This window comes from Leiobunum rupestre, chromosome 8 (assembly GCF_980474605.1).
Source record: "Leiobunum rupestre chromosome 8, qqLeiRupe1.1.hap1, whole genome shotgun sequence".
In the NCBI taxonomy this organism is placed as follows: Eukaryota; Metazoa; Arthropoda; class Arachnida; order Opiliones; family Sclerosomatidae; genus Leiobunum; species Leiobunum rupestre.
In genome coordinates, this window is record NC_143391.1 from 30,847,680 (window position 1) to 30,873,007 (window position 25,328).

At 36.3% G+C, this 25,328-nt stretch overlaps 4 protein-coding genes across 8 annotated transcripts; 2 read left to right on the forward strand and 2 right to left on the reverse strand.

Annotated features, from left to right (window-relative positions):
* The first annotated feature begins 5,771 nt into the window (after positions 1-5,771).
* Positions 5,772-16,200, forward strand: LOC149933128 (popeye domain-containing protein 3-like). The gene is made up of 8 exons (XM_090155680.1): positions 5,772-5,906; positions 6,488-6,901; positions 6,973-7,154; positions 7,384-7,514; positions 7,592-7,700; positions 8,532-8,684; positions 8,747-8,963; positions 9,794-16,200. Exons 2-8 carry the CDS (start codon positions 6,526-6,528, stop codon positions 9,868-9,870), a joined length of 1,245 nt encoding a protein of 414 aa, XP_090011806.1. The 5' UTR covers positions 5,772-5,906; positions 6,488-6,525; the 3' UTR covers positions 9,871-16,200.
* Positions 16,201-16,247: 47 nt separating this feature from the next.
* Positions 16,248-17,878, reverse strand: LOC149933129 (enoyl-[acyl-carrier-protein] reductase, mitochondrial). Its single transcript, XM_090156906.1, has 4 exons — positions 17,274-17,878; positions 17,093-17,206; positions 16,765-17,039; positions 16,248-16,702 (listed from the first exon to the last, which is right to left on the reverse strand). The coding sequence occupies exons 1-4, from the start codon at positions 17,571-17,573 to the stop codon at positions 16,303-16,305; spliced, it is 1,089 nt and encodes a 362-aa protein (XP_090013032.1). The 5' UTR covers positions 17,574-17,878; the 3' UTR covers positions 16,248-16,302.
* LOC149933130 (uncharacterized) lies at positions 17,843-22,472 on the forward strand. Of its 5 annotated transcripts, none has more exons than XM_090156903.1 (12): positions 17,843-17,991; positions 18,391-18,494; positions 18,567-18,761; positions 18,823-19,290; positions 19,463-19,532; positions 19,595-19,741; positions 19,812-20,134; positions 20,210-20,364; positions 20,425-20,579; positions 20,642-20,784; positions 20,857-20,937; positions 21,010-22,471. In XM_090156903.1, the coding sequence occupies exons 2-12, from the start codon at positions 18,399-18,401 to the stop codon at positions 21,064-21,066; spliced, it is 1,890 nt and encodes a 629-aa protein (XP_090013029.1). In that variant the 5' UTR covers positions 17,843-17,991; positions 18,391-18,398; the 3' UTR covers positions 21,067-22,471. The 5 variants fall into 5 exon arrangements, with proteins under 5 accessions (XP_090013029.1, XP_090013026.1, XP_090013028.1 ...); XM_090156902.1 differs by having other exon boundaries at positions 17,886-18,084; XM_090156901.1 differs by having other exon boundaries at positions 17,887-18,080.
* On the reverse strand, positions 22,455-25,119 carry noi (splicing factor 3a subunit 3 noi). Its single transcript, XM_090156905.1, has 14 exons — positions 24,934-25,119; positions 24,812-24,859; positions 24,523-24,754; positions 24,368-24,459; positions 24,229-24,311; positions 24,099-24,171; positions 23,967-24,032; positions 23,842-23,910; positions 23,722-23,783; positions 23,304-23,490; positions 23,077-23,241; positions 22,901-23,011; positions 22,753-22,843; positions 22,455-22,689 (listed from the first exon to the last, which is right to left on the reverse strand). The coding sequence occupies exons 1-14, from the start codon at positions 25,027-25,029 to the stop codon at positions 22,556-22,558; spliced, it is 1,509 nt and encodes a 502-aa protein (XP_090013031.1). The 5' UTR covers positions 25,030-25,119; the 3' UTR covers positions 22,455-22,555.
* Positions 25,120-25,328: the final 209 nt, after the last annotated feature.

Genomic DNA, 25,328 nt, shown 5'->3' on the forward strand with positions numbered 1-25,328 from the left:
TACACTCTGGCTGAAATTATTACGATAATCTGTGTACACTCTAGCTGAAATGCCTACGGTAATCTGAGTACACTCTATCTGAATTGATTACGATAATCTGTGTTCACTCTGTCCAAAGTGACTACGATAATCTGTGTATGCAATCTGGCTGAAATGACTATTGTAATCTGAGTACACTTTCGCTGAAATGATTACGATAAGCGGTGTAAGCACTTGGGTTGAAATGATTATAATAATAATATAATATAATATAATATAATAATAGCAATTTGTTAATCATCCCATAATCGGTGTACAAAATCAATCCGTAGTCGTTATAGTTTATCATTGATTACGTAATAGGTGTTCAGAAAATGTGAAATGTTTAGTTAGTGGATAAAGAATCATTTTAAAACATGATTAAAGTATTAAAAATAGAGGTAATGATTCTCCTTTTACTTAATTTTAATTCATCAAATGAATCCTTCTTTAAAATCCGAAATCCCAATGCGTTGATCTGGGGAAAAAACCTGGTGGTGTACTTCACCCTGAGCACCAGAGCGAAACGGCTGAAACACTTTTACAGGCGTTTTAGTCTCTTTTTGACCTACCAACGCTCAAATCGCTGGATTCAATTATTGGAAAATCTAAAATAAGTCATATTTGATACATAAGGCTTCGACAATGATTTGAAGTGATATTGGTCGAGTAATCAAATAAATAATAAAAACGGCATTAAAACTTTAGTAATGAAGATTGGGTGTTTAATTGTTTGAAAAAATACACTGTTATATATTTCAATGGCAATAGATAAGGTAGTTTATTTTGGCTCTTAAATGTGAAAATTACACTTGTAAACTTCGGTAACATCCTTACCACACTTTCTAAACTCTCTTAAGATTATCAAGGAAGTTAGTATTTTATTTAAGTGTAAAACATTACCATTAAACACACTTTTAAGAAAATCCTTTGTTTGCTTTACTGAGGTATATTTACTCCAATATTTTGAATAATAATTGATTTGTAACAATATCCTACGTTTGCTTTTGCAACAAAAGAGAGGTTAATTCAGAGCCCAAAAACGTGTAGAGATAACTTGTAGGAGGGTAAAATTACCTTTTTGTGTACAGCCTGCACCTCCTACAAGTTCCTCTTACCCGATTTCTGGTGTTGGCTTAATCAATCTAATATTTTTAAGATATTTAAAATCAAGTGCAATCATATTGATCAGGAATGTACTGAAGGGACCGGATTAATGCGAGACCTGATTTTGCGACCTTTATATTTTAAGGGCAAAGCGGTTGCAAATATGGGTTTAATAATAAGTTTATAATATACTAGCTCCCTTTAACGTAGAATCGTACATAGACTGTGCGTTAACAGCGATTTCTCCCAAGACGTCGAAGTCGCCATCTGATGGCGAAAAATCGAAATATGAGCTTGCCTGTAGAATCCAGTTTCGTTTCAACGACGGGATCGAAGCTCCTCAAGCCTAACGCGAGTTGTCGCGAAGATATAAGCTTTAAACTACGAATATTTTACGGCAATACCTGTTCATATTGAAAGAATAAAATATTCTTCCAAAATGTTGACACATTAGTTGTTTGGTTTAAATTTCCCCGAAATCATTGATTTCGTCAGCCAACGTTTGAGGCCCGAACTGGCTCCTTTGGGGGCCCTCGGCTAGGGACAGAAGAGGGGCCTCCTTACTGGGCGATGGGGAGTATGAAATAAAAATCTAAATGGTTATTTAGAGGACAACAAATAACAAATACTTAAGATTAAAAAATACATAATTACGTTACAGCTAAAAAAAAACACATGGTTAATGTTAGTAAATTCAGAAAACTTTTAACATAGGCCTTTGGCCTTTAATTTATTACACGTTAGTATTGTTAAAATATAACAAACGTTACTCATGTAACAAAATCGCCAATATAAACTTACTTTTCGATCTATTTCTCCAATTTGTGTTTAGTATTGATTGTTACGAACTTTATAAAATATAAAGTAACAGCAACTCACACCTAATAGCGTAGTACCTGAAATTATCTGAATTCTTGATAAAATACTTTATAAGAGTAAGAGACTATTTGTGCGAAAGTTAATTAAATAACTAAAAATCTCTTTCGATTACTACACTACATTCTAAACGGACAGTTGTGACTAATTTCACAACAAACAAGTGCTTCAAATATACCGGAGTCTGGAATTTTCTCCCTCGTTGGTTCTGTTCTACCGATAATTTAATATTACGCATTGATTAAATTCCCAACGAGATCGATTCGAGATAAGTCCGTCCTTCGACAATGTTTTTAAAGTGTACTAGATTTTACGTCAAACGTGTCTAAAGGACCTTTAGGAAACATTTATTTTAAGCAATTTGGGCGATCACCGACCAGCCGACCTGGCCAGTCCGGGCCTGCAACAAACCCATCGCCGCCCGTGTCAAATTTCAAAAAAAGCGTCGTTATGGCTAGTTCCGCTGTACGCGCTAACTTCGCGCGCTTCTGTTCGTCTCGTATCCATGGAGATAGCCGTTTCCGCTACCGACGGAAGTTGAAGAAAATAAAAAGATAGGGCAAAAAGTCGCCGCAGGGAGTCACGTATACCGGTTCTGATTTTTTATGGGATAAATCGCTGTTATCGGTAAATCTATGGCGGATTCTTACTTATAGGGAGCTGGTATATTATAAACTTATGGCTTAACAAATAAAGGACAATTCCAAACCATTTCAACGATCTTGTCTTTGGCGGTACAATAATTGGATCTACGGTAATTAAAATTTATGTTAAAGCTACCTTTATCAACGAAATCCATGATCTAAAACTATATTAATAATATTGATTAAGTTTTTAGCGACTTGCACAGATATACTTATTTTTAAAAAGGAGAAACAACGAATTTTTAAGTGCGCGAAATAATTTTTAAAATATTTTATTTTAAAACATTATTTACCCGACTAGTTTCGGACACGTTATACCCCTGATGACGGTCCGATAACGTGTCCGAAACTAGTCGGGTAAATAATGTTTTAAAATAAAATATTTTAAAAATTATCTTGTGCACAAAATTCGTTTTTTCTCCTTTTTCAAAAAAAGTATATTAATAATTTTATTCATATACAATGACCATGTTATACCACACCTGTAAAGGTGGTTTTCAAAGCCTGTAGAAGTGAAGTAGAAGTGTTGTAATCTCCTATCAAATTGTGAAGGGTTTTAAAAAATGTCTAACTACTCTGTCAAACTACTACATTTCTGAGGGTGTAAAAGAACACTTGAAACAGTGCCAAATTTATACCAATAAAAATTACTTTAAAAAATGTTAAACTACACTGCGTTTTTACGAGTGATACGAGGTTGTTTTAGAAAATAGCTATAATAACAACTTTTGATCCGCACTATCACAAGTATTTTGATGGAAAAAAAACAGTAATATTACCAGTATAGGAAAATGAATACTATCATAAGCCTATCATAAGGTCCCCATAAGCAAAGGTCTTGGCCAAATTTTTTACGATCACATACCCTTTATTAAGAGGTAGGTATTCCCCTCCTAGTGGCTACATCATGCTACTATGCATTTCTGAAATAAATTTCAAAAAATGCATGATGAATGCGCGAAAGTTTTTAAACTTAGAACCACCTTGGATTAATCCCCACGCGAGCACCGTAGCCAAAGCTTATTCACAATACTATCGCTTTAAAACTTAAAATTAACACTTATCCTAACCTTAAACTGGCTTTTAGTACTAAGAGTTGCGTTTCTGAAGGTATTTATTATTCAAAAGGGAGATTTAGACGCGTTTCAGTGGCATTTATCATCTCGAGCGTGGCTGCTCTACCAAGTAAGAGAACATTTTTGTTGTAGAAATTTTGAAAAACATGTCGCTATATACTGCCCTATCGTCGTACGTTAATTTTCTTCTCGCATGAACAATGTCGTAAACATGGGGCTCTACGCTAAACCTTTACTTATGGGGACCTTATGATAGGCTTATGATACTATATATACTTTATACAATTTATTTTGGTTCTTCGAATTACTTTCCCTAAAAGCGAATTGAACGTTCCCCATCCGTAATGGAGTTAGCTTCCGTATTGGTACAGTCATACTCGATCGCAATCGTCATGTCCCGTAGTTGGATTCGTCGAAAGTCCCCGGTGTTTTGAGCTCTGTATGAATTATTGCGTTGGGATAAGGCTCTGTTTGGCAAATGAACGTACGCGGCATCCCCGTTGTATTGCCCGGAAGACCCCTCGGGAGGAGAGCCGCGAAGAATGGCTCTCCTCTTTAATATTGAATGCGCGTATCGGAGCCTGGGAACATTTTTAGCGGGCCTCTCGAATCCCCCCTATAATAATATATACCATTACTAAGGATGGAATATACGAGGGGACCGCAGCGGCGCTTGACTCAGTGTTTGCCGACAGACTGTTTTTGCCAAATACCTAATATATTCACTCTCTCTGTGGATCTGTTTAAAGCTCCATTTCGTGTTTTTCTCTTCCAAAAATGGGTCATCACGATTTGCTCTTGTTTATATAGAGTGGTTTCTTCTATTGACTATAAACCCTGTTTTGATGGATGAGCAACCTTTTTCAGTTTTCGCCGTCTCTTACCGATTTGCCTCCATCAAACTAACCTGGAAGTAACGTTTCCCAAAATGAGAGTTGGGAAATGACGCGTTTCTTTTTCGTTTCGTTACTTCCGTTTACGCAAAAGCTCCGCGATAAACTGTTATTTAACCGATATTTTTTCGCGTCATACTTACGCGTATTACGTTACTTATGGTTACTGGTTTGAGCTCGGGGTTAGAATAAGAAATATCCGTTTTATTTGTTTTTATCCATAACCGAAAACTATCCGAAAAAAAACTTATTTTTTGCGTATTAAATTGTTTTATAACCACGAATAATATCCATGAATAAACAGTTAACTCAAATTTTTATGAATAATCAAAATTTTTGTTAATTTATCTGTTCCGCCGAGCCCTACTTAAAAGTTCAAATTAACGAAATAGTTACCGGTACGCCAAATTGTACCTTTTAAATTTAATTAATCTTTTACCGAAATATTGAACTGTTTGTAATGATTACGTAACTATATACGGTATAAGGGAATTGCTATACTGGAAATCGCTTTGTCCTAAATCAGTCGTGAGTAATTGGAGCCGAACCCCTTTCGTAATTATCCGAGCCGCGTAAATGGTCTTTCCGTGTTTCACGATCGCAGTTGCCAATAATCCGTGGTCCCCATTCAACGGAATTAATTGTTTTCTTTAATTGCAAAAACGCGTTTGTAATTCGATCGCGAGGAGTACCGGCGGCTCCCGTCCGCTCATTTTCCTGGAAACAGGTGATTCAGAAAGATCCCGAATGCGTGCACCCCGAATCCGAGCGAAAATTCCCTCGAATTTATCGATTGGTAATCGCCAGCGCGTCACTGGCGACTCTTCCCGGAGATCTCCATTTCTCCAAAGCATCTTCCCTCGCTCTTCGCGATTGCGCCTGCGCGGAGCGAATACGCCGGTTTCCCTAGAAACACGCGGGAAAAGGCACCCCGCTATCGGCTCCACCGACCGCCGTTCTCCCGTCTCGAAAACGCGCCGATTTTACGTCGTTTCGAGCTTCGATGGCGCTGTTGGGTAACGTCCCGATTTGTGTGGAGAAATCCCCATTGCTAGTCGCCGGGTTGAGTCACTACAACGAGGAGGCGACGGCGCAGGCGCCAGGTTCCCCCGGAATTAAGCGATCCAGCGAGTGCTATAGTGGACTGTCAAAAAAAGGGCCGAGGGGCTCCCGAGAAACGCGCATTCCTGTCCGTCTCCGCGAGTTGAAGAAGGCTGGCGACAGAGCGCCGTCATCCCCGTTCAAACGCTCCTCTTCTTTTCGACAACTTTGGCGTTCCGCAAATTGTTGTTGTGAGTATTTACTTTATCTCTTTACATTCGCTTCGTCCGGAATCTATCGTCTTCGTTAAGCCTTCCGCCGCGAAGTCGCTTTTTTATTTCGGAGATCCAAAACCGTTTCCCCGCCTTACTCGATAGTCCCGCTTTAACCCGCGGATGGTATAGTCTGCGCGACATTATTGTAACTGGTTCCGTATACGAGACTAAAGCAAAGGCGCGTGCGCGATTATAAATGCCATTTCTTAGGACTTATCTTCCCCTTTTCTCGCGTGGATAAATTGGAATAAATAGCGTTTATAGTTGGTTTATCACTATTTTAACTCGTTAATAAAATTATTCGTTTATATCGGTGGCGAACGTGAGGTCTTGGGTCGCGATTGGGAATGGTCCGTAATAGGCTTAGGTAGAACCTTCCTTGAGGGGGCTCTCGCTTCAACATCGGGGTACTGTTTATTGATTGACTATATCTCGGCGAGTTTCAACATATGGTTGAAAGTCGTTAATTCAAAGATGGCTAGCGTAAGATTTAGTTTAGTTACGGCGTCAGGCCGGCGCTATCAAAGTTTACCAAAACGACTTTTACGTTTTCGCAGTGAAATGTGAAAGGTCGTCGTGAAAGAAGGGGCAGAAAATGAACGGCAGCTCGTCGCTTTCGGCGAACGTCACCACGCTGGCGCAACTGCTGGTCTCGGCCACGATGGCGTCATTCTCGTCTCGATGGTTCGGCACCTCCGCCCCTTCTTCGTCGCCGCCTCAACCTCCTTGGAGCCATACCCTGATCGGAAGCGGTGGTGCGGAGACAGTGGCGCGAGTGGCCTCGTCGCGTCTCTTCGCCAACGAATCTAGTTCGAGCAGCGAGTCCTTCAACGGATGGAGGTTCCCCTGCGCCTCCTGGAAAAACCCCCAGCATCTCCTCTTTCAACTGGCCAACGCTTGCTTTTGCGTCGCCTACCTGGCTCCCAACGGCAGGTACGGCGTCCTTTTCCTACACGGATCGCTCATTCTAGGTACGAACGCGTCGCGTTTTCCATCGCTCATCTCGAGGTGGTTTTTTCAGTCACTGTCTCTTCGCGCGTAGCTTTCTTGCTATTTTCGACTTGGGCCTGGAACATCATCTGCGCCGCTGACGTTTTTTCTTGGAATTTTAGCTTTATGCTCGTCAATATAGGCCAGACTATTTACATCCTGTATACGATGCGTCAAGTCAAATTTCCGAGCGAGCTGGAGGCCGTGTATCAAAAGTTGTTTCAACCGTTACAGGTGATTTACCTTTCCCACTACCCCTTTTCCATCTCTCTCTCTTCGTGTTTATGTTGATCCTGGTTGCGTGACTTCGTTCGAAATTTGAAAAGTTTGTTTCAACTCATTTCTCTTTTTTTTTTCAAAATACACCAACCATCAAAACTTTATATTTTATACTTTTGCGTTATTTTTGACCACTCGTATAAACTTGTAAAATAGTTTTCTTTCAATCGGGGGACGTTTGCAGGTATCACGTTTGACCTTTAAGAAGATGGTGAGCTCGGAGTATGCCCATTTAACCGTTCTCCACGCCGGTGAAGCGTACGCCATGCAGAACTTAACGAAAATTGACCGCTTAGGATTGCTCATCAGTGGGAAGTTAGTCGAGTTCGAACTTTATTGGCCACGTTTCTAGTACCCTCTCTTTGAGATTCTGTTTCTTTTGTCTTGTTTAGAATCAACGTAATGACTGATCATCATTTCCTTCACCACATCCTTCCCAATCAATTTTTAGACTCGCCAGAGTTTGAATCTAGTAAATCGGGTGTAGACGAAAAATTCAAGGTATATCCCTAAAGAGTGTCCATAGACTGTAAAACAGAAAAGAAATGGCCACTATACTTGAGCTTTTAGCTCGAGGTTCTAAAGCTAAAGGATTTGCGCGGGATCAAAAGCGACTAAAAGTAGCAACGGTTCCCAATTTTGTTGGCTGCAGAATGCATTATTTATTTATAGACTCGCTTATAGCCGGCAAAATCCAATCACAAAAAGCATTGTTTCTTTTCCGTGGTCTATGAAATTTCTAGGTTTATTTTTAAAAATATTTTGGTTAATTTAATTTAGATTAAGGTTAGATTAAATGAAGTTACCACGTGAATAATAAAGTAAGGTAGTACGGTAATAGAAAGTGTAGGGAGCTGTTGTCTCGCGTGGCCTGTTTAAAGGCATTAAAAGTCGCTCCATGACTTGGGCCTAAGGTGATACCCTAGGTATTAGCCTAGCTGATTATTATTACTTTTATTATTATTATTATTACCTTCTGCTTGCAAGAATTACTTTTCTTTTTGAGATACTTTTTCGACATTTAAATTTGGGAACCATTTATACGTTTAGTCACGCATTCTATATATGAGGCTTACGTTATACCATTACCCGAAGGTAATAGGCGTAAAGTGCCCGGAGACGAAAAAGTTGCCATTTCTTAAGATTCTATATTTGCAATGAGCTATCCGAGTGTAGTCTTGCAATGAGCTATCCGAGTGTAGTCTTGCAATGAGCTATCCGAGTGTAGTCTTGCAATGAGCTATCCGAGTGTAGTCTTGCAATGAGCTATCCGAGTGTAGTCTTGCAATGAGCTATCCGATTGTAGTCTTACAATGAGTATTTGGCGTCCAGGTGTCCATCGTCGCCGCCGCGCCTTGTCGCTACCTTTTCTGGCACCGTCAAAATTTGGAATATCTTCTGGTGAAAGAGACCCATTTGGCCGCTGTGTTCGCGCTTATCGTTGCCAGAGACATCACCAACAAGCTCTACGCTATGAACGACAAAGTAAGTACGTCGTCCTGGACGTCCTCGATCAACCTTGTAATACGGTGGTCGTTGTCACCTAGATTGTCACGGAAAAGGGTTCTCACTTGGACATCCGGCTTCCGAGCATTACCAGCTCGATGGCGTCGCACGTGGGCACGGAAGCCGGGCCCGATTGGAGATCCCCGACCAGGAGCATGCGCAGCAAAAGCCTGCACTGCAACAGCTTGACTCGAAACAGCTATTCGCACATTCCCGTCTCTCCGAATAACAGCCAATTCAAAACGGCCGATGATTCTTGTGAGTCGCTTTTTTCCGCCTTTTTCCAATTATTACTTTCTTTCCTCCCATTCAAATAGTTTCATTTTATTTAAACCAACTACTTTTGAAATATACAGGGTGTTCTAAAAGGTTATGCAAAAAATTTAAGGAGTTGTAGGGGGTGCGTCGAGAAGTATGCCTGTTTTTTCCCCATTTTCCTACGATAAGATAAAAGAGCGCCAGAGAGCTTCAAAGTGTGGCCTACTAGCCCCTGGAAGTAGGCTGCAACAAGCGCCAAACCAGGCAGCAGGGACTTTAAATACTGTTTAAGTTTACTTTTTTACGCTGGTTACCTCGATTTGTTTACAAGGTCCTTTTTTACCTATCACACGAACCCAAACCGTAATGTTCGCATTTTATTGCTGCTTGGTTTTGCGCTTGTTGCAGCCTACTTCCAGGGGCTAGAGGGCCACACTTTGAAGCTCTCTGGCGCTCTTTTAACTCATCGTAGGAAAATGGGGGGGAAAAGGCATACTTCTCAACTCAACCCCTACAACTCCTTAAACTTTTTACATAACCTTATGAAACACCCTGTAGAACGTTGAAACAATTCTCTAAACATTTTTCTATATAATCATTTTGGTTAAATGATTTAATGAAATTACATAAGTAAATACTATTTTATTTCGCTTTCTATATTTCGAAAATCCTTGAAAATCTTAGTAGCGAGCAACCCTGGTAGCGTCCTTCTTCCTGAACACTGGTGTAGGGCGTGTGAAACACTTCTACAGGCGTTTTGAGCTATTTTTGACCTACTCTCTTCCAATCTCCGATTTCCTTTCTAATGAGTATTCCCGTTTACCGTGTAGTTTTTGGCAGCAAAGATAATTTGATGGACTCCCCGGTAGTGACGATAATCAGGCCCGAAGACAACATCATTCAATAAATCTGACCGCAATGACGATGCCGACGACGAGGACACTGTATCTCTATCGGACACTATATCTCTATCTTTTTTGGGGTGACCGCCGGATCTTGAGACTCTCAAACGGGTCTTGTTCTCTCATCTATCGAAATTAAAACGCGTCATTCCTTCCCATTACCCTCCATGTCCTTCCGGAAACGGAATACACGCAATTTCCGGTAAGATAGATTTTCTACAAAGATTTAACCAAACCCAAAAATTATATTTGTAACAAAAACGAATTCGTATATAGTTGTAAATCGAGAGAAAGGCTTGATTCTCCTAATGAAAAAATACTCGAATGTAATTCGTATTTAGCGCGCTGAAATTTTAGACGAGTCTCGGATTTCGAATGCGTTTATAGTTTTCACTAATTAGTCGAGTTAAAAGATAAAATTCAAATTATGGAACGCGAATGTCCGTGACAATCTGGAGGCCCGTAGATTTCGTTTTAATATTTAAATATTCATCCCAGGGTCCCCGATGTTGTCATCGATATTAACGCTAGTTAGCCATTTTTCTACGCCAGATGAGGTTACAATTCCGTCTTCAAAAGGGAGTTAAAACTAGTGAGAAAAGTTACGGAAGTTTAAATTCATTATCGGTCTGGTGCCATTCTTAATTTGAATTCGAAAAACATTTCTTAATGGTTTGACTCCCCCTCGACGTAGTAGCTATTTCGGCAACCAAAATTCACGCCGTTATAGATCGTAAACAATTCGTTGAATATATTTAAATAAAATAGAGATGGAGGAGTGGTTAATTAGTTTATACATATAAATATTACTTGGAGAAAATAGGTAAAGCGTTTTGTAATCGACCCAACAAATTTTCTCTCCCGATAAAATTTAAAATCGGTCACCATTAAGTAGAAAATCTTCATTCCTCGCCTAGCGAGGGAGTCTTCATATTTATATACTATTAAATTTAATTTGAACAATTAAATCGAAACTTCCTTCGGTTTGCGAGTCGTTTTGGGTGCCTTAAAAACGTATCCAAGCCACGCGCAAAAACAAATATAAAAATTTTCGTATAAGAAACATTTAAAAAGTATTAAAAAAAAATTTACGCTAAAATTTTCGGTATTCAATCGTTTCTCTGATTTTTAGATAGGTTACAAAAAAAAGCATTTTTGAGCACTCTCGTTAGCACTTGGCCTTATCGAATCATAACTATAAATTTGTAGATTTAACTAAACTTTATGAACTAATTAATTTCCTTATTAAACGCGGAGGGGTCTAATTAGCCTTCGCACTCGTTTTAAAACTTATTTACACGAATTCTTTTAAATTCGCGAAGATAAAGAGGCTAAGGATTTACTTTGACTCGATTATAAATTGAATTTAATAAGTTAATATTAATTTTAAAACGGTTCCCCGGTTATTTTTGGGGTAACCAATCACGAGAAACCAAAAGGGGTCGAAATAGGGGTAAAACATTCCAAGGGATTCACGAAGCAGTTTGACCAAAAAAAAGAGTAAAACAACGTTTAAAAGCTTTTTCTCGCGTTTCGAGTCTTTTGTTTTCTAACTGATGAAGAACTTCGGTCTGGACCGATCTTTCCTCCGACGAATCTGGCGGCTACCAATTCTCTTTTTTGTTTTTTAAGTAGACGAAACTTAAAGAAAATACGTCTGCCTCGGCGTCTATATATAAGTAATTCTAAACTTTAGCAGACGACTTTTTTGTTTCGTCCTCTTACGCGAATATTCGTTGCCGCTTTATTTCGGGACGGGGTCGGTCCATTCGTTTTTCCGCAAATTTGGCGAGAAAAAGTTGAAATTTCGGAATTACGGGAAAGAAACGATGAGAAATTTTGTGAAAGGAGAAAAAAATTAACGTCGCTTTAAAAAAAAACTCAGGAAAAACTATTTTGGGTGTTTATTAAGTAGTAATTTATGCAAATATGGCGAATATAGTATATAGTTTTTCCTTGGGAATTTTTCTATAGTCGAGTTGAAATAGGCAGCCATTGACGGGTACTTTTTCACTCCACTTTAGACACTATAGCGAAAATATGAAGAAATCGTAGATAATCGTTTAATTAAAGAAGTAAACACCCATTTAGTTTCCCGATATGACAGCAAAAAAATGGGAATGATAAAACACTATTTAAGACAAAGAAAAACAGTTGAGTGCCTTAAATCGTGAAATCTCTTAAGAGGCGGTACCCCGAAAAACACACACATAAAAATTAAAAAATACAAAAAAAAATATTTAATATAAAAATAGTTTCTTCTTTATTTACGTCAATTAATGTATAACGTTTGAATAATTATTTTTTTTAATTTTATTAGTTATTTATTAATTGGTTAATTAATCGGTTCAAATAATTTAAATTTCTTATATGAATTACACATTTTTGGTAAAACGGCTGAGCAATTTCATGGTTGTAATTTCGATACGAATGCGGCTTTCAGTAGCGAGTTAAAATATTTCATTTCAATCAGAAGCGCGGTTTGTATAGATAACGAAGTATATTTTAGTCTCCATGAAGTTGCTTCCAAAGACGTTTTTTATCTCGTTAAATTATAATCAATTCGTTTATTAATTTTATGATTATAGTTTTAGAATCCCCTACCTTTGCAAGGGACATTTATCCGCCGAATAAATCCGATTGTCTACGGTGAAATACCGCCAATAAAAACGCCTAAAACCACCGGGTAAAACTAAATAACATTTAGTATTTTTTCGTCAAACTTATTTTATTTATATTTCGAAAAGTGACTCTGAAAAACATATGGTTAGAGTGGTATTTCACCTTGAAAAAGATCTAATTGGCGGGATAAACCCTAAATCCTCGTTTTTTACGACGTTTTAGTGAATATATAAGTAGGAAGTAGCCTAAAAAAAAATAGATGTAGCGTATATCCCGCGAAATTTTACGTTACATCGGATTTCTCCCAAAACGTTTCGTTTTAATCGATGTGAATTGTACGAATCCCCAATAATTCTAGAATGCTGAGCGAGCCTTATTGAAAGCCGCAAAAAACGAAGATACAAATAACGCTAAAAAAATGTGGAAAAATACTACGGCATTTTTATTCGTCCCCCGCAAACCGAAGCTCCATTGAAGCTAAGTGCGACAGTCGCGTCAAAATCCCGCCGTGTTCGTCTTCGACTTGGTTTCTCCCTTCGATTATGATCGCTTTCAAATAAAATAAACAAACGCTAGTTGTAGAATATTAATTTAAATATAAAATTTTTTCATCATTCGTGTATTCGTTAAAATTTTCATAATAGTGTAAACATCGCTTACGCGTGTGTCAAACAATATATAGATCAAAATAAACGCTTTCTCAATATTTATATCATAACCTCAGCTACAGGGTAAGATACGTAACTATAACAAGTATTTTTGCTATAATTCAACTACTTTGATATAATTGGTCTCGCCTTCTCTTTCAATTTGATTTTTTAACGTAAGTAGTAAAATAGAGACGCATTCGGTAAATTAGTTTATTCCAAAAAAAAACCCTGGTGGGCTTCTTTCGGTTCATTTCTGTAGACAAGATTTTAAATTTTTTATTGATTTTCATTTAAATTGATTTTATTTTAATATTTTGAACGATGCGTCCCTTCGAAAACTTTAATTTTGGTTTAAATATTCCTTTGAATTGATTTTCATCCGCGGGTTCAAACTTTGCCCGATGGTCCCAAAGGCATTTCTTAAAGGGAACAAAGCTTTGGCTGCAGCCCATCAAAATTCATTCCTACTTAATATTATAGATTGGCTGAAATAACCATTCCGTATTCTCTTTAAAAAAAGACTCTTCAAATCGCCGTTCCTTAAACGTAGCCGTCACCGCCTTCCTCAATGTTTCCTCTCTGAGCCTTGTTCGAAAAGTAGTAACGCGTACGCCGAGAAGCGAGCGGTTCGATTTTATATTTGGAAATATTTCTAAAGTTAAAAAAATAAGAGTTTTTGGTTTTTGAGACGGAATAGAGCTGAACCAAAATGATGGGCTCCCCTGGCTACGAACTCAGTGATTGACACGTAAAAGCAAGCAGCATACATTCAGGGTAATCGGTTTAACAAACATATTCACACCAATCCGCCGATATGTTACTCATTAATATATCTATAATGGAATGATCTATCGTGCCTTAGTCAACTCTAGTCAAAGCCGTTTACCCGCCATAAATAAAACTTGAAAAAAAAAATACAAAAAAAAATTAAAAAATATCAAAAAATGTACCAAAAATAAAATCCCTTTTTATGTTATAAATTATTGAGTAGATTCCCTATTATGAAGAGCTTTAATCCGTCTTCGTCATTCTAATTAACCAAGGAATAATAAAAATAGACCCAAATGTTTAATTTTCAGAAGAAAAAGGTTTCGACTAAAATGACGAAGCCGACGACCTAAAAAGGTCGCTCCAGGATTGACTCTAAATCCCATTTGTCGTTGTTCATTTTTCATTTTCGCCTTTCTTAGAGCGAACCGTTTCACTTCGTAGCTATAGGAAATAACCAAATTACACCCAAATAAGAAGATTTCATTTTCTTCGGGAACAATATGTAGTTACAAATTAAAAACGCGATATCATAATGAATTTCCGTTTAAAACAACAATGTCGCGTTTAAATACGGGTGATAATATAAATACATATCAGTTTGGTTGGAGATTTAATATATTCAAAAAGAGTCTACTAAATTAAACGTGTATATTCAACTTTCCGTTTATAGTACGGAAAACATCCGTTTCGTTGGTATCAGTCCCTTTTTGTTAAGTTTTCGCCTGAGGTATTCGTTTTACACGCGAAAGTAGATAAAATTTTATCTTAGTAGAAGTAGCGACGTTTACGACTTTATTTAGATTTAAAAAGTAGCGTAGAGCGTGTAAACGAAATGCATTTATAACTTATAATTGATAAATCCTTTAATTATTATTATTAAGAAATGGTTGCCCCCGAGCGGTACCAATTAACACTCAGACATGACCACTTAAAAATAAATAAGACACTTGTCAAAGAATTTTCAACCCCCTGGCCACTACACTGAACGATTTCGCTCGAGAACGAGGATTTCTTAGTGCTAGGAATGTTTGTCGGGTATTGCCCACGTCTTCGTAAAAATATCATCATTTGACACCCAAATTTTAATTATTTACTAGCAACAGTAGCTTAGAATTAACTATTGGTTACCACGATTTTGTTTGTCGTCATCAGTGTTGTACCAAATGCGCGTGATAGTAAATGATGAATGCGGTTTTTTGAAAGTCGGTAGTCATCCAATTGGCATCAACTTGACAGAAACCCAAAGTCCTACTCGGTCTTTAAGGTTGCTCTGTCTCAAGTTGATCCTCGACTTTCCCTACGTAGCTAAATTAAACCGGAAGTTACCCCGCTTATGGGCTTCCGTTTTCAATTTGGTTCGTGTATACGTGTATAGTGTTTTTATCTGAAAACAAATGTCGTATAACTGTCCTATTTGTCGGACCAAGTACACATGGAATTGTGAGAAGTACAAAGTAACGTGGGTAGAAAAATAATGGACACAATATTTAATACCGGTTAACGGTCGGGAAAGTTGCAAAAATAAAATGTGCACATTTGTGTATTTAACCCCCTTTATTAATATGACAGAAATTAAAACGCAATTTAAATCGAAAAAAAAAATTAAATTCGTGCCAAAACGCCCGTATAATTTTGGCGGGAAATTCGAAACTTTATCGAATAATTCGAATTCGCCTGTTTATTCGATTTAAGAATGTTTCATTTAATTTTAAATATATATTCTCGGAGACATTTAAATCGTTATTACTGTAAAATTTCAACTTAATCGACCTTAAATGAGCAAAATTTCCTTTCAAGGAGATAGTAATTTGCTCTTCATTCGAAAATAATTATTCTCAATATGTCAGTAATTATTTATTGCTAATAATAATAATAATAATGATAGTAGTGTCGTAAGGTTATAATACTAGAATTGTAGAGTTATAAACTTACGATAAACTAAATATATTATCTCTAGTATTGTATGTCAGATGAATGTGGTACTATAATATACTTATAATTATATAACGATATAAAGAAGTACTGTAACCATGGATTTGGCCGGGCCTAGTGCAAAAAAAGGTTAAAAAAATATGAAAATTGACCAATTTCAAACATTCGTGTACGTTAATTACTGTTGTATTAAATTAGTACATTGTGAAGTAACGGTGAATTATGAGAAAAAAATGTAATGGCAACTGTTTCATTTTCTTTAAAAAAAATTGTCCAATTTTTGCACATTAAATATTTAAAAAAAAAATAAGCACTCTATAGACTAATAAAATGTACTAGGCCTAGGAAAACTTTGTCATGTTTTGTACTTTGTAGGAATGTAATAAAAAAACATTGTACTAATAAAAAATATTTATTAATTCATCTATACAGATAATTCAATTCAGTGACTGATTTTAATTACTAATTCATTTTGAAAATGAATTTTTTATTTAGGTAGGGTGCCAAAGCGTTTTCAATGGCGTCCTGATATTTTTCCAGTGACAAAAATGAGCAATTGGGAGGTTTTAGCTGTCCATTTTTGATGGCCCTAGCAATAAACTCCATCATTTCTAATCTGGCAGGATTGGAAGTGTTTCTATCGTTGTATCTGGATAGCCAAAACCCTTGAAATTTTATATCTTTGAAGATTAGAGCCGCTGTAGGAACAATCACGGGTTGACGAGACATGCCTCCGAATGTAACCATCACAGCCCCATGAGCAAAATGCCTCATCATGTCGGTGGTGCTTTTGCCACCAACACAGTTGAAAGCTAATAGAGGTTTCGGTATTTTCTTAAATATTTCTTCCATAGCCGGACTTCTGTAAATTGTATCGAAATTGAATCTCAAACTCATAATAATGGCAACATTCAACGTAATAACCTCAATTCCTCTTCAGTAACTACATAATCAGCTCCAAGTTCAGCTAATTGATCCTTTAACTCTTGAAGATTATCCCTATTTCTGACTACGTTTACAGTTTTAAGGCCCATGATTTTGGACAACTGAATAGCAGCTTGACCAACCCCGCTGTTGGCCCCATTTTGAATAATAGTATCACCTGGTTTGAGGTTAACGAAGTCTTTTAATATACGATAAGCAGTGCATGGATTGATGGCCATGGTAACAGCACTTTCTAAGGGCAAAGTATTATCTATCTAGAGATAGATTCATTATTAGCTGGTCTTTAAACGGAACAAGGTTTTTTTACTTTTAAGAAATCTGTTTCCGATCCCACATAATGCGTTGTCCAAGTTCCAAACTGAGCTTGTTTGCAAGGTATCACCCAGTTTCCCCGCTCCAAAGTTTTAACATTTGATCCAACCTGAGGTTGTAAAAACTATCAATTATTACTCCTACTTAATTCCTAGTTAGGTACACTTGTATATTACGTTTAACACCTCTCCCACTCCTTCATTACCTCCAACAGCGGGTAACGACGGTTTGAGTGGATATGTTCCCTGAATCATGTTAATGTCGGCGGGGTTAACGCTGGACGCTAGCATTTTAATTAGTACTCCATTAGAAGGCAATGTTTCGTTAATTTCTTCCTTTACCGGCTTCAGAACTTTGACGGGGTCACCGTAATTATCGTATTTCAAAGAAAAACGGGTTAAATTACGGCATAAATTAAAATTACACAATTTGTTTAGAGTGAAAAGACGTTTCGCGTCCAAGATCGATTTACGCATCTTGCCGGATGAATATTTTAAATTACAGCAGCTTCAGCAGCCGGATGATAATTTAAGCCTTTGCGTTTTGTACTTTTCTGAAGTTCGGTCGTCACTTGTCCCCCGCGCCAAATGATAACTTTCGATTCTTCCAATTCTCTCTGATTCTTCCAGATTCTTCAATCTATTTTTTTTATACCCCAAATACGGAAACAGTATAGGGGGGGGGGTGTAAAAGGCGTGACAAACTCCCCGTTATAATCAGCTGACGGTGTTTTAAAGTAGGAAATTAAAGGGCGAGTTTGGCATCAAAACTTTAAAGACCGAAGCTTCGATTGGCGCCTTTTTGACTTGGCCTTTATTCTGAAGTCTGCTTCGTCTGCTTAGATGAGTAGAACCTAAGACCATTTAGGTAGAACGGACGGACATCATTTTAAAGGTCAGAGAATAACGGCGGTTATACACAGAGAGAGAGAGAGAGAGAGAAGGACCCGTTGAAGCAGGTTGTAGGAGGAGGACCCGTATTTTGTAGGTTATAAAAATTTTAGGTCTACCGTGTTTTTATCTAATTAAAACCACAGAGTCGGATTACGCAAAAACAGGGTAGAAAATATATTAAGGTTTTTCGCTAAACCTCTGGTGGAATAGAGTGTTTAAATACCAGGATGGAATACGGCTATGGAATTCGGGAAGTGTTTAGTGTTAATATTTAAGTTAGGCTTAAAAAGGACGGGAAATAAATTAATGGAGACGGAGGAGAACGATATTAATTGTCGGAATCTGGTTGTAAATGATCTAGTGAAAGATATTAAAGTTGAAAGGGATGATGCATTTGCAGATCAAGAAATGGCTATTGCACCAAATTTGGTGCAGAGTGCATCCACAATGTTGGAAGATGATATGTACGATGTAGAAGAAATTGTTGGGATGAAGAAAGTCGATGTATATTTATTTTTATTTAAAGTATTTTAAGTGGTTGGGTTTTAATAGTCTTAGCTTTTTTTTTTGGTTCAGGGACGGTGGTTGTACAAAATACGATGGAAAGGATATGGGAAAGGAAGTGATACGTGGGAGCCCCAAGAAAATCTTACTCAGTGCTTGGACATGATTGAAGAATTCAAGCTGCAGCAACTGAAGAAAAGAAGAAAAACTAGGAGGGCTACCTCAATTAACAGAAACAGATCCGAAGCTTTGAGCATAAGTGATGAAGTAAGAATGCAATATATCAAAGCTAAAGCATGAAACTTCATAAAATGTAATCTCCCATCAGACAAGCTCGGAGAATGCGGCTGATGGTCTTCCAGCATCCGAAACCAAAACTCGGAATGAATCTCAGCCAGACACTTTTTGGAAGGATCTGGCTGAAGGTCGAATTCCAATTAGAGACGAAGATATGTACAGCAACGTAAAAGGACGCAGAGCCAAGAAAAATCAAAATGCTCAAGATTCTAAAACTCCCTCCAGCCATAGTTCCACTTCAAACGATAGCACCGATCGCGCCTCGGCTAATCAAGATCATACTGATTTCAATTTGGGTGTACTGCAAACTCTCTCCCATTTTTTTGATAACTCTTTGAAAGCTGTTGACCGTCTCAGGAAGCCCGAAAAAGATCTTGTATATCGGTCTTGTTCTAAGCTTTCTCGAGAGAAACACGTTACTAAAAAAACCTCCATCATGAGAGTCGAGAGGGTTTCTTGTTCGCCAGGAAAATTAATGTTAAAGATTAAAGGACATAAAGTAATACTAATTTTCTCCCATACTCCCTCTGTATACTTCAACCCTAAAATCTTTTTACCATCAATTTGTTGTTGTTTTCTTTTTTTAATGTAATTTTTAACTGATTATTAGGGTTGTGTACAAACCAATATTTGACATCGTATTAATTTATATTTTCCCAAAATTAAATTAGGTTGCTAGTTCTTCATATTCCAGTCCCTTGCCAAATTTATTAGAGCGAAAAGCTCACCATAATTTGAGAAGTACGCTTGTTTGATCTTATCCGCTAGTTGGGAAAAAGTTTGTTATTTTATTCTTTTTATAGGCAAACGAATCTCATCTACGTGTACAAAAATCAATGTTCCAGTACAAAATGAACCTCTGGTTCATGTAAATACCCCTAAAATTATGCAGGAAATGTCTCCTGTAAAATCCGAAAGTGATATACCAACAACTAGTAATCTATTAAAAGGTGAATTTCACTTTTTAATTTTAAATTACTAGGATTTGTTTTAACTATTAAAATTTGCCTTATTTTGTAGAATTATTTACGGCTGTCAGGGCTGCTGACATTCAAGTAGTGGATGGTTTGTTTAAGCTGTACAAAGACCATATGGGAGCGGATAAAATCAAATTTGACCATGTAACTCACCAATTGCTGCTAGAGGGATTATCCTCTAATAACTGGGAAGTAATGGCATCCTTACTTCAAAATGGAGCTGGTATTAATAGCACTTCTTCCGACGGTACTACTATACTAATGGCCGCGTGTCAAAATGCCAATTCCGAAGTTGTCCAAAAATTGCTTGACAGAGGAGCCTACAAAGATAAGCAAAATTCCCTGGGAATGACAGCTCTCATGATTGTAGTTTATTTTCAAATTTAATCATTTCCCCATTGATTATATTTTGTTACATAGTTTTTAACTCAATTTTATTAGGCCTGCTCCGTGGGAGATAGTATTTCTGTCTATAAACTTCTAAATTCTGGTGCCAACTTTGTAATAGTCAACCGCGCTGGAATGAGCGTATTGAAGTTAGCTAAGCAAGCAAAAAACACCAAGATTCAAAACATTTTGACAAAGCACGTTTCTAGGTAGGGTATCGTAGTCCTTGCTTAACTACACTTTTTAAATTTCCGAGTTTAATATTATAGAGTGAAGGCTTGCTTTGAAACCGAGGTGAGGAAGGCTGTATTTAGCAATGCGGATATAATGCACGCTTTGTTTCCATTAAATTGCTACACCATCAATGAACAGTCTGAGGTTAAAATATCCTTTGATTATAAAAAAGAACTGGATACAGATTGCGGTAAAATATAAAATTTTTGTTTAATCGATATTGTTATTTAGTGTAATGTGTGAAGTTTATAGTTTCAGGTGACGGTTATATTATATTTATCGCCAACTCCTTCATTTCTGAGAAGGAAGTGTCTTGCAAGTTAGACGGTGTGGACAGAAATTGTTTGGTGAAATCTGTTATACTCAATGAAAAGAAACAAGAGCTGATTAGCTTGGTACGTATCGAGGAAGCTCTCCCTACAATTTCAGAAAATAGAACCTGAAGATTAACGTTTCACCAATTTTAGGGCACGAAAGTAGGTTATTCTTGTACTCCCTTGCACGAAGGAAGGAATGTCTTATCAGTACTAATAGAACAATCAAATCAAGTAAATGTTTTTTATATTTAAATTTTTTATACCATGGTAATAACTTTTTTATAATTTTTGATTTTCACAAAGGGAGGTGTGAAATTGTTGATATGCGCGTACAAAGTTAGACTCGAGAAAAGGTCTTGACTTTAATGAAGAACTAAAGAGAGTCAAAAAATCTGCCATTTGCTCACAAATGTTTTTTTTATGTCTTAAAACTTGCATCGCCCCCTCACATCATTATTCCTTTCGAGGGTTTAAAAGAAAACCTTACTTTTTTTCCCTTACTGAAAATAACTATAGAGATATAGTCTCTAAAGATAAGGTTGGGTCGGGATTGGAAAAGAGTGCAAACATTGCGGGGAGTCGAATTTTCTTTCCAAGAACTAATCACTGCCAAAAAAACATAATGCAACTGTGATATTTATTATACAAAGAACGAAGAACCTTTATTCCATTATTTGTTATTTTTTCAAAATAGATTTCATTTAAAAAAGATGGTAGCTTAGTTTATTATTTTTTTCTTTTGAAAACCAATTTTGTTTTAAAGTTTAAAGATTGAAAGCTTATTTGCTTTTTTATTACAAAATTAATTATCAAAATTGTTTTATGAGTTATAAGCCTTTTTAATAAACTAATAGCTTAATTTTAAGGCATTTAATAGTAAATTTGTGTTCCTGCTTTTTTTTATCTTATTAAAAACCAGTGGCGTATCCAGGAATTTTGTTTCCGGCAAATAATTGACTAACAAATTTTAAATATTTGTTCGTACAACATTGCATATTATGGTGGGCAAATGCCCTTCTGATACCTTGGCTATGCCACTGCTAAAAACCACAACTTGTCATCGAGCTTGAGAAATAGTTTGAAAATTATTTAAATTACTACGCATTTCTTTAGAAGGTTTGAAAAAAAAGTCAATGTTTTTATATTAAATTAGTTCATTTCGAATGTTCTAATGTAGATTTTGAAAAGTTATATAAATGTTTGTATTGTAGGTAAATAACATGACAAAAATTGCTGTCGTTTATCCAAATCGTATATAAGAAACTATAAAATTGTCACTAAAATATCCATCATTGTGATTATCGAATTTTATTCAGTATTATCGTGAAATTTTTCCTTTAATTTCTTGTACCTCTGTATATTAATGTAGCTTCGTTTTAAAAAATTTTTACGGTGGTTTTATGTTAATCAAATTTAGAACATTTTTGTACCACTTAATATTTTTCAGAACTAATATATATATATATAGAGCTAAATACGGTTGTGTTAAAATTGTAAAATGAAGCGAAAATATTTAGCTCAATTTAGGGGCAGTTGTTGAAACCTTCATTGTCTATTTCTTTGCGTTGTGCAATACAGTAAAAAAATACCTCGATTAACCAAAGCTACTATAAATACTGGTGAGAGATAATTGTAGTTTAAGCTGTTTTACTAAATTCTCTTTTTCCACTAAATCTACTGGAAGAAAGACTTACGATTTTACCTATTTGATTTTGAAAAGCATTATGCTAATTATAAAAATACTATAATATGAAAAAAATGTTTTATTAGACTTCTTTATACAATGGTGAAATCATTAAAATTGTCTTGTTACATCAATTTTAAAAAAAAGTTTGAATACTGCAATAATTTACAATAACCCTTGCCGTTTAAGATCTTCAAAGGTTTTTTTGTTAACCACATTTCCTTGAGAATCTTCGTATTCCTCTTCATTAATCGAAAGGAAACGTTCTCGCTGTTTTAGATCTTTCAGTTTCTGCCACACTGAGTAAAAGGTAAATGATTTGTTACTATTCTTTAAACATATCTATATTATCTCATTTTTACAGTTCAGTGCATCTTCGATTTGAGTGACATTCGCAAAGTGGGCGGTGTTCGGAATCCCTAAGCATCTCATACCATGAGCGTGTCTCCATTCCTGCAATCAACATTGAAATTTATTTAATGAAATTTCAATGTAACATAATATTATTACAGCAAAATGTCTCTGGAAAGCTTTAGGCCCCTTGTAGGTTTGATTTCCGCAAATTTCGCAACTGTATGTGATATTTAGTCCATGAAGTTTGTACAGCCAGTAAGGAATTGGCTAAAATGTAATCATTTTAATTTTTAAATCATCAGAAGATTTTGATTTACAAACCACAATCTTACTTTTCCATCCCATCCTAAAGGAAGATTTTTAGGGTTATAGATAACATCATTGTCTTCTTCCTCTTCAGATTCAGTGTCTGTAGCTTCATTATCTGATTCTTCTCTTTCGCCAACTGTTCTGGCTTGCTTTCTCTGGACATTTTCTTTGGTAGATTGACGTTGCTCCTAGAAAACAGGATTTTTTTTAAAATCCACACATCCAAACCAGTAAGTAAAACATTTATTACCGATAGTATTTCCACAAAACGATAAACTTGGGCTTCGAGCATGGCAATTTCTCTTTGTTTTTCAGAGTCTCTGTTCTTTCCAGCTTTGCCAGGTTTGGACTTAGCAAATAATGAAGGATCGAGTTCCCTCAACATTTTTCCTTTGGTGCTAAATAATCTCTGGGCTCTTTCCTCCAATGTCCCACCACTTTAAAAAAAACATTTTACATATTGATATAAAATAGGTCGCGTACTACAGTATATAAGTTGTTAGCCCATCCTTAGTCTAGGATTGTCGCTTAATTTTCAGCAAGGTGAATGTATTACTACCCCTCCCCTAAATTAACAACATGAAAATATATGGAAACATTAAGAGTCCACAGATCTCATAGCGAGACAGACAGACAAATTTTATTAAATGTTATTTAAATTTTTTTACCATTTCAAACCCAAAGCTACAAGAGCAGACTTCAAACGATCCAAACCCAAAGAAGCCAATTCCTATGAACACAATAAAATTTATATTAAAAACCAATTAATAGGCAGCATTTTATTTTACTTCAGCTGATGAAAATGCAGACAAATCCAAATGAGCGCCTGCATGAGTTAAAGCCCCACCAGTTTCTTTCTGTAAAAGTTATATTCCTAAATTATGATTCAAATTAATTTTATTTCTTAGTTTACAGGCCAGCCAGGTAGAGTCCCAGCTTCCCATTGCTTATCAAAGTCTGACATTACAGAGTCCATTTCCTAAATGAAATTTTTTTGTACAATTTTATCAGTGAATTATTTTGTAATATAGCATTTCATATTTACATCAGTTAAGTCAAGTAATGGTTTAACACGAGCGCAATACTCTTCTAAATATTCCAAGAGGCTTTCAAGGTATCTGTTAAAAATAGTAAGAATTAAAAACTTTGCTCTCGAGTAGTTTTGCTAACATTACTTTCTATAATCAGAGTTTTTCCTGTCTTTTGGTATTTCAAACAACTGGTCGAATGTTCCTAAATAAGTTAGATAATCCACTCTCTAAGAAAAAAACCGTTATTGTTATTTTTCAACACTACATTTGCAATATACGTTACATCAACAGCTTTCAAGTTAATGTATTTTTCATAGCATTCATGAAGATCAAGATATTTTCCATAACCTTCTTCGTCAGTAAAATCAACAATATCTATTGGAAGTATGAGAATTTTAATATTTCTTTGACTTTTTTATAGTTATTAAATCCACTAACTTAGCATTTCTTCTGTTGGATTATCTTTAGATTGTATAAGTTCATCAAATTCAACAGACATGGGAACTGTGATCTCATTTGGATGTTTCCTGTGGAATTCCTTGATTGTTCTCAATCTTGAATAAAATTCAGCAAATTCATTGGGTCCGGATAAAGTTGCTATCTCCTCTTTGCGCTGCCCATCTTTGTCCTCATAAAGCTCTTTTAAATTTTGAGAACATGCAACATGGCGCTGAAAAATTCTGAAGTTTAAAACACAAGTAAGGGTTTAAGAGTAGCACATCCTTACATCCAGATAAAGCTTTAGACGATGATCAGAGTTAATTTGCTCTCGATTCTATTGAATTGAAAAACGGTATATCAATATAAACAGAAGATCAGAATAATCTTGTAGTTAAGGATGAAACTTACAGATGACTTTTTCTGTAGCATTTCTTTCACCATAGCATCCATGAGACGTTCTCGTTCTTCATGGTATCTTCTTTGTTGTTCCAATAAAGTTTCCATTTTATATTACATCAACTTCAATGTATTAATTATCTCTTTATTCTTTCAATAGTCAATACTCAGTTCGAAGTTCGTCAAGAAGAAAATGTGGAGTGGAACCATAGGCATAGGAACTATACTTATACCTAGACAAACTGCTGGATCTACGAAATTGAGGCCGGTTGTGAGCAATGGAGCTTTCTTATGCGTGATATGGACAAAATTACGTGGCGCCGCCTACGGCCAGAGATCGTAAAATCGCGATTTTACGATCTCTGCTACGGCGTCTACGCGCGGCTAACTATACCTAGGCTATAGCC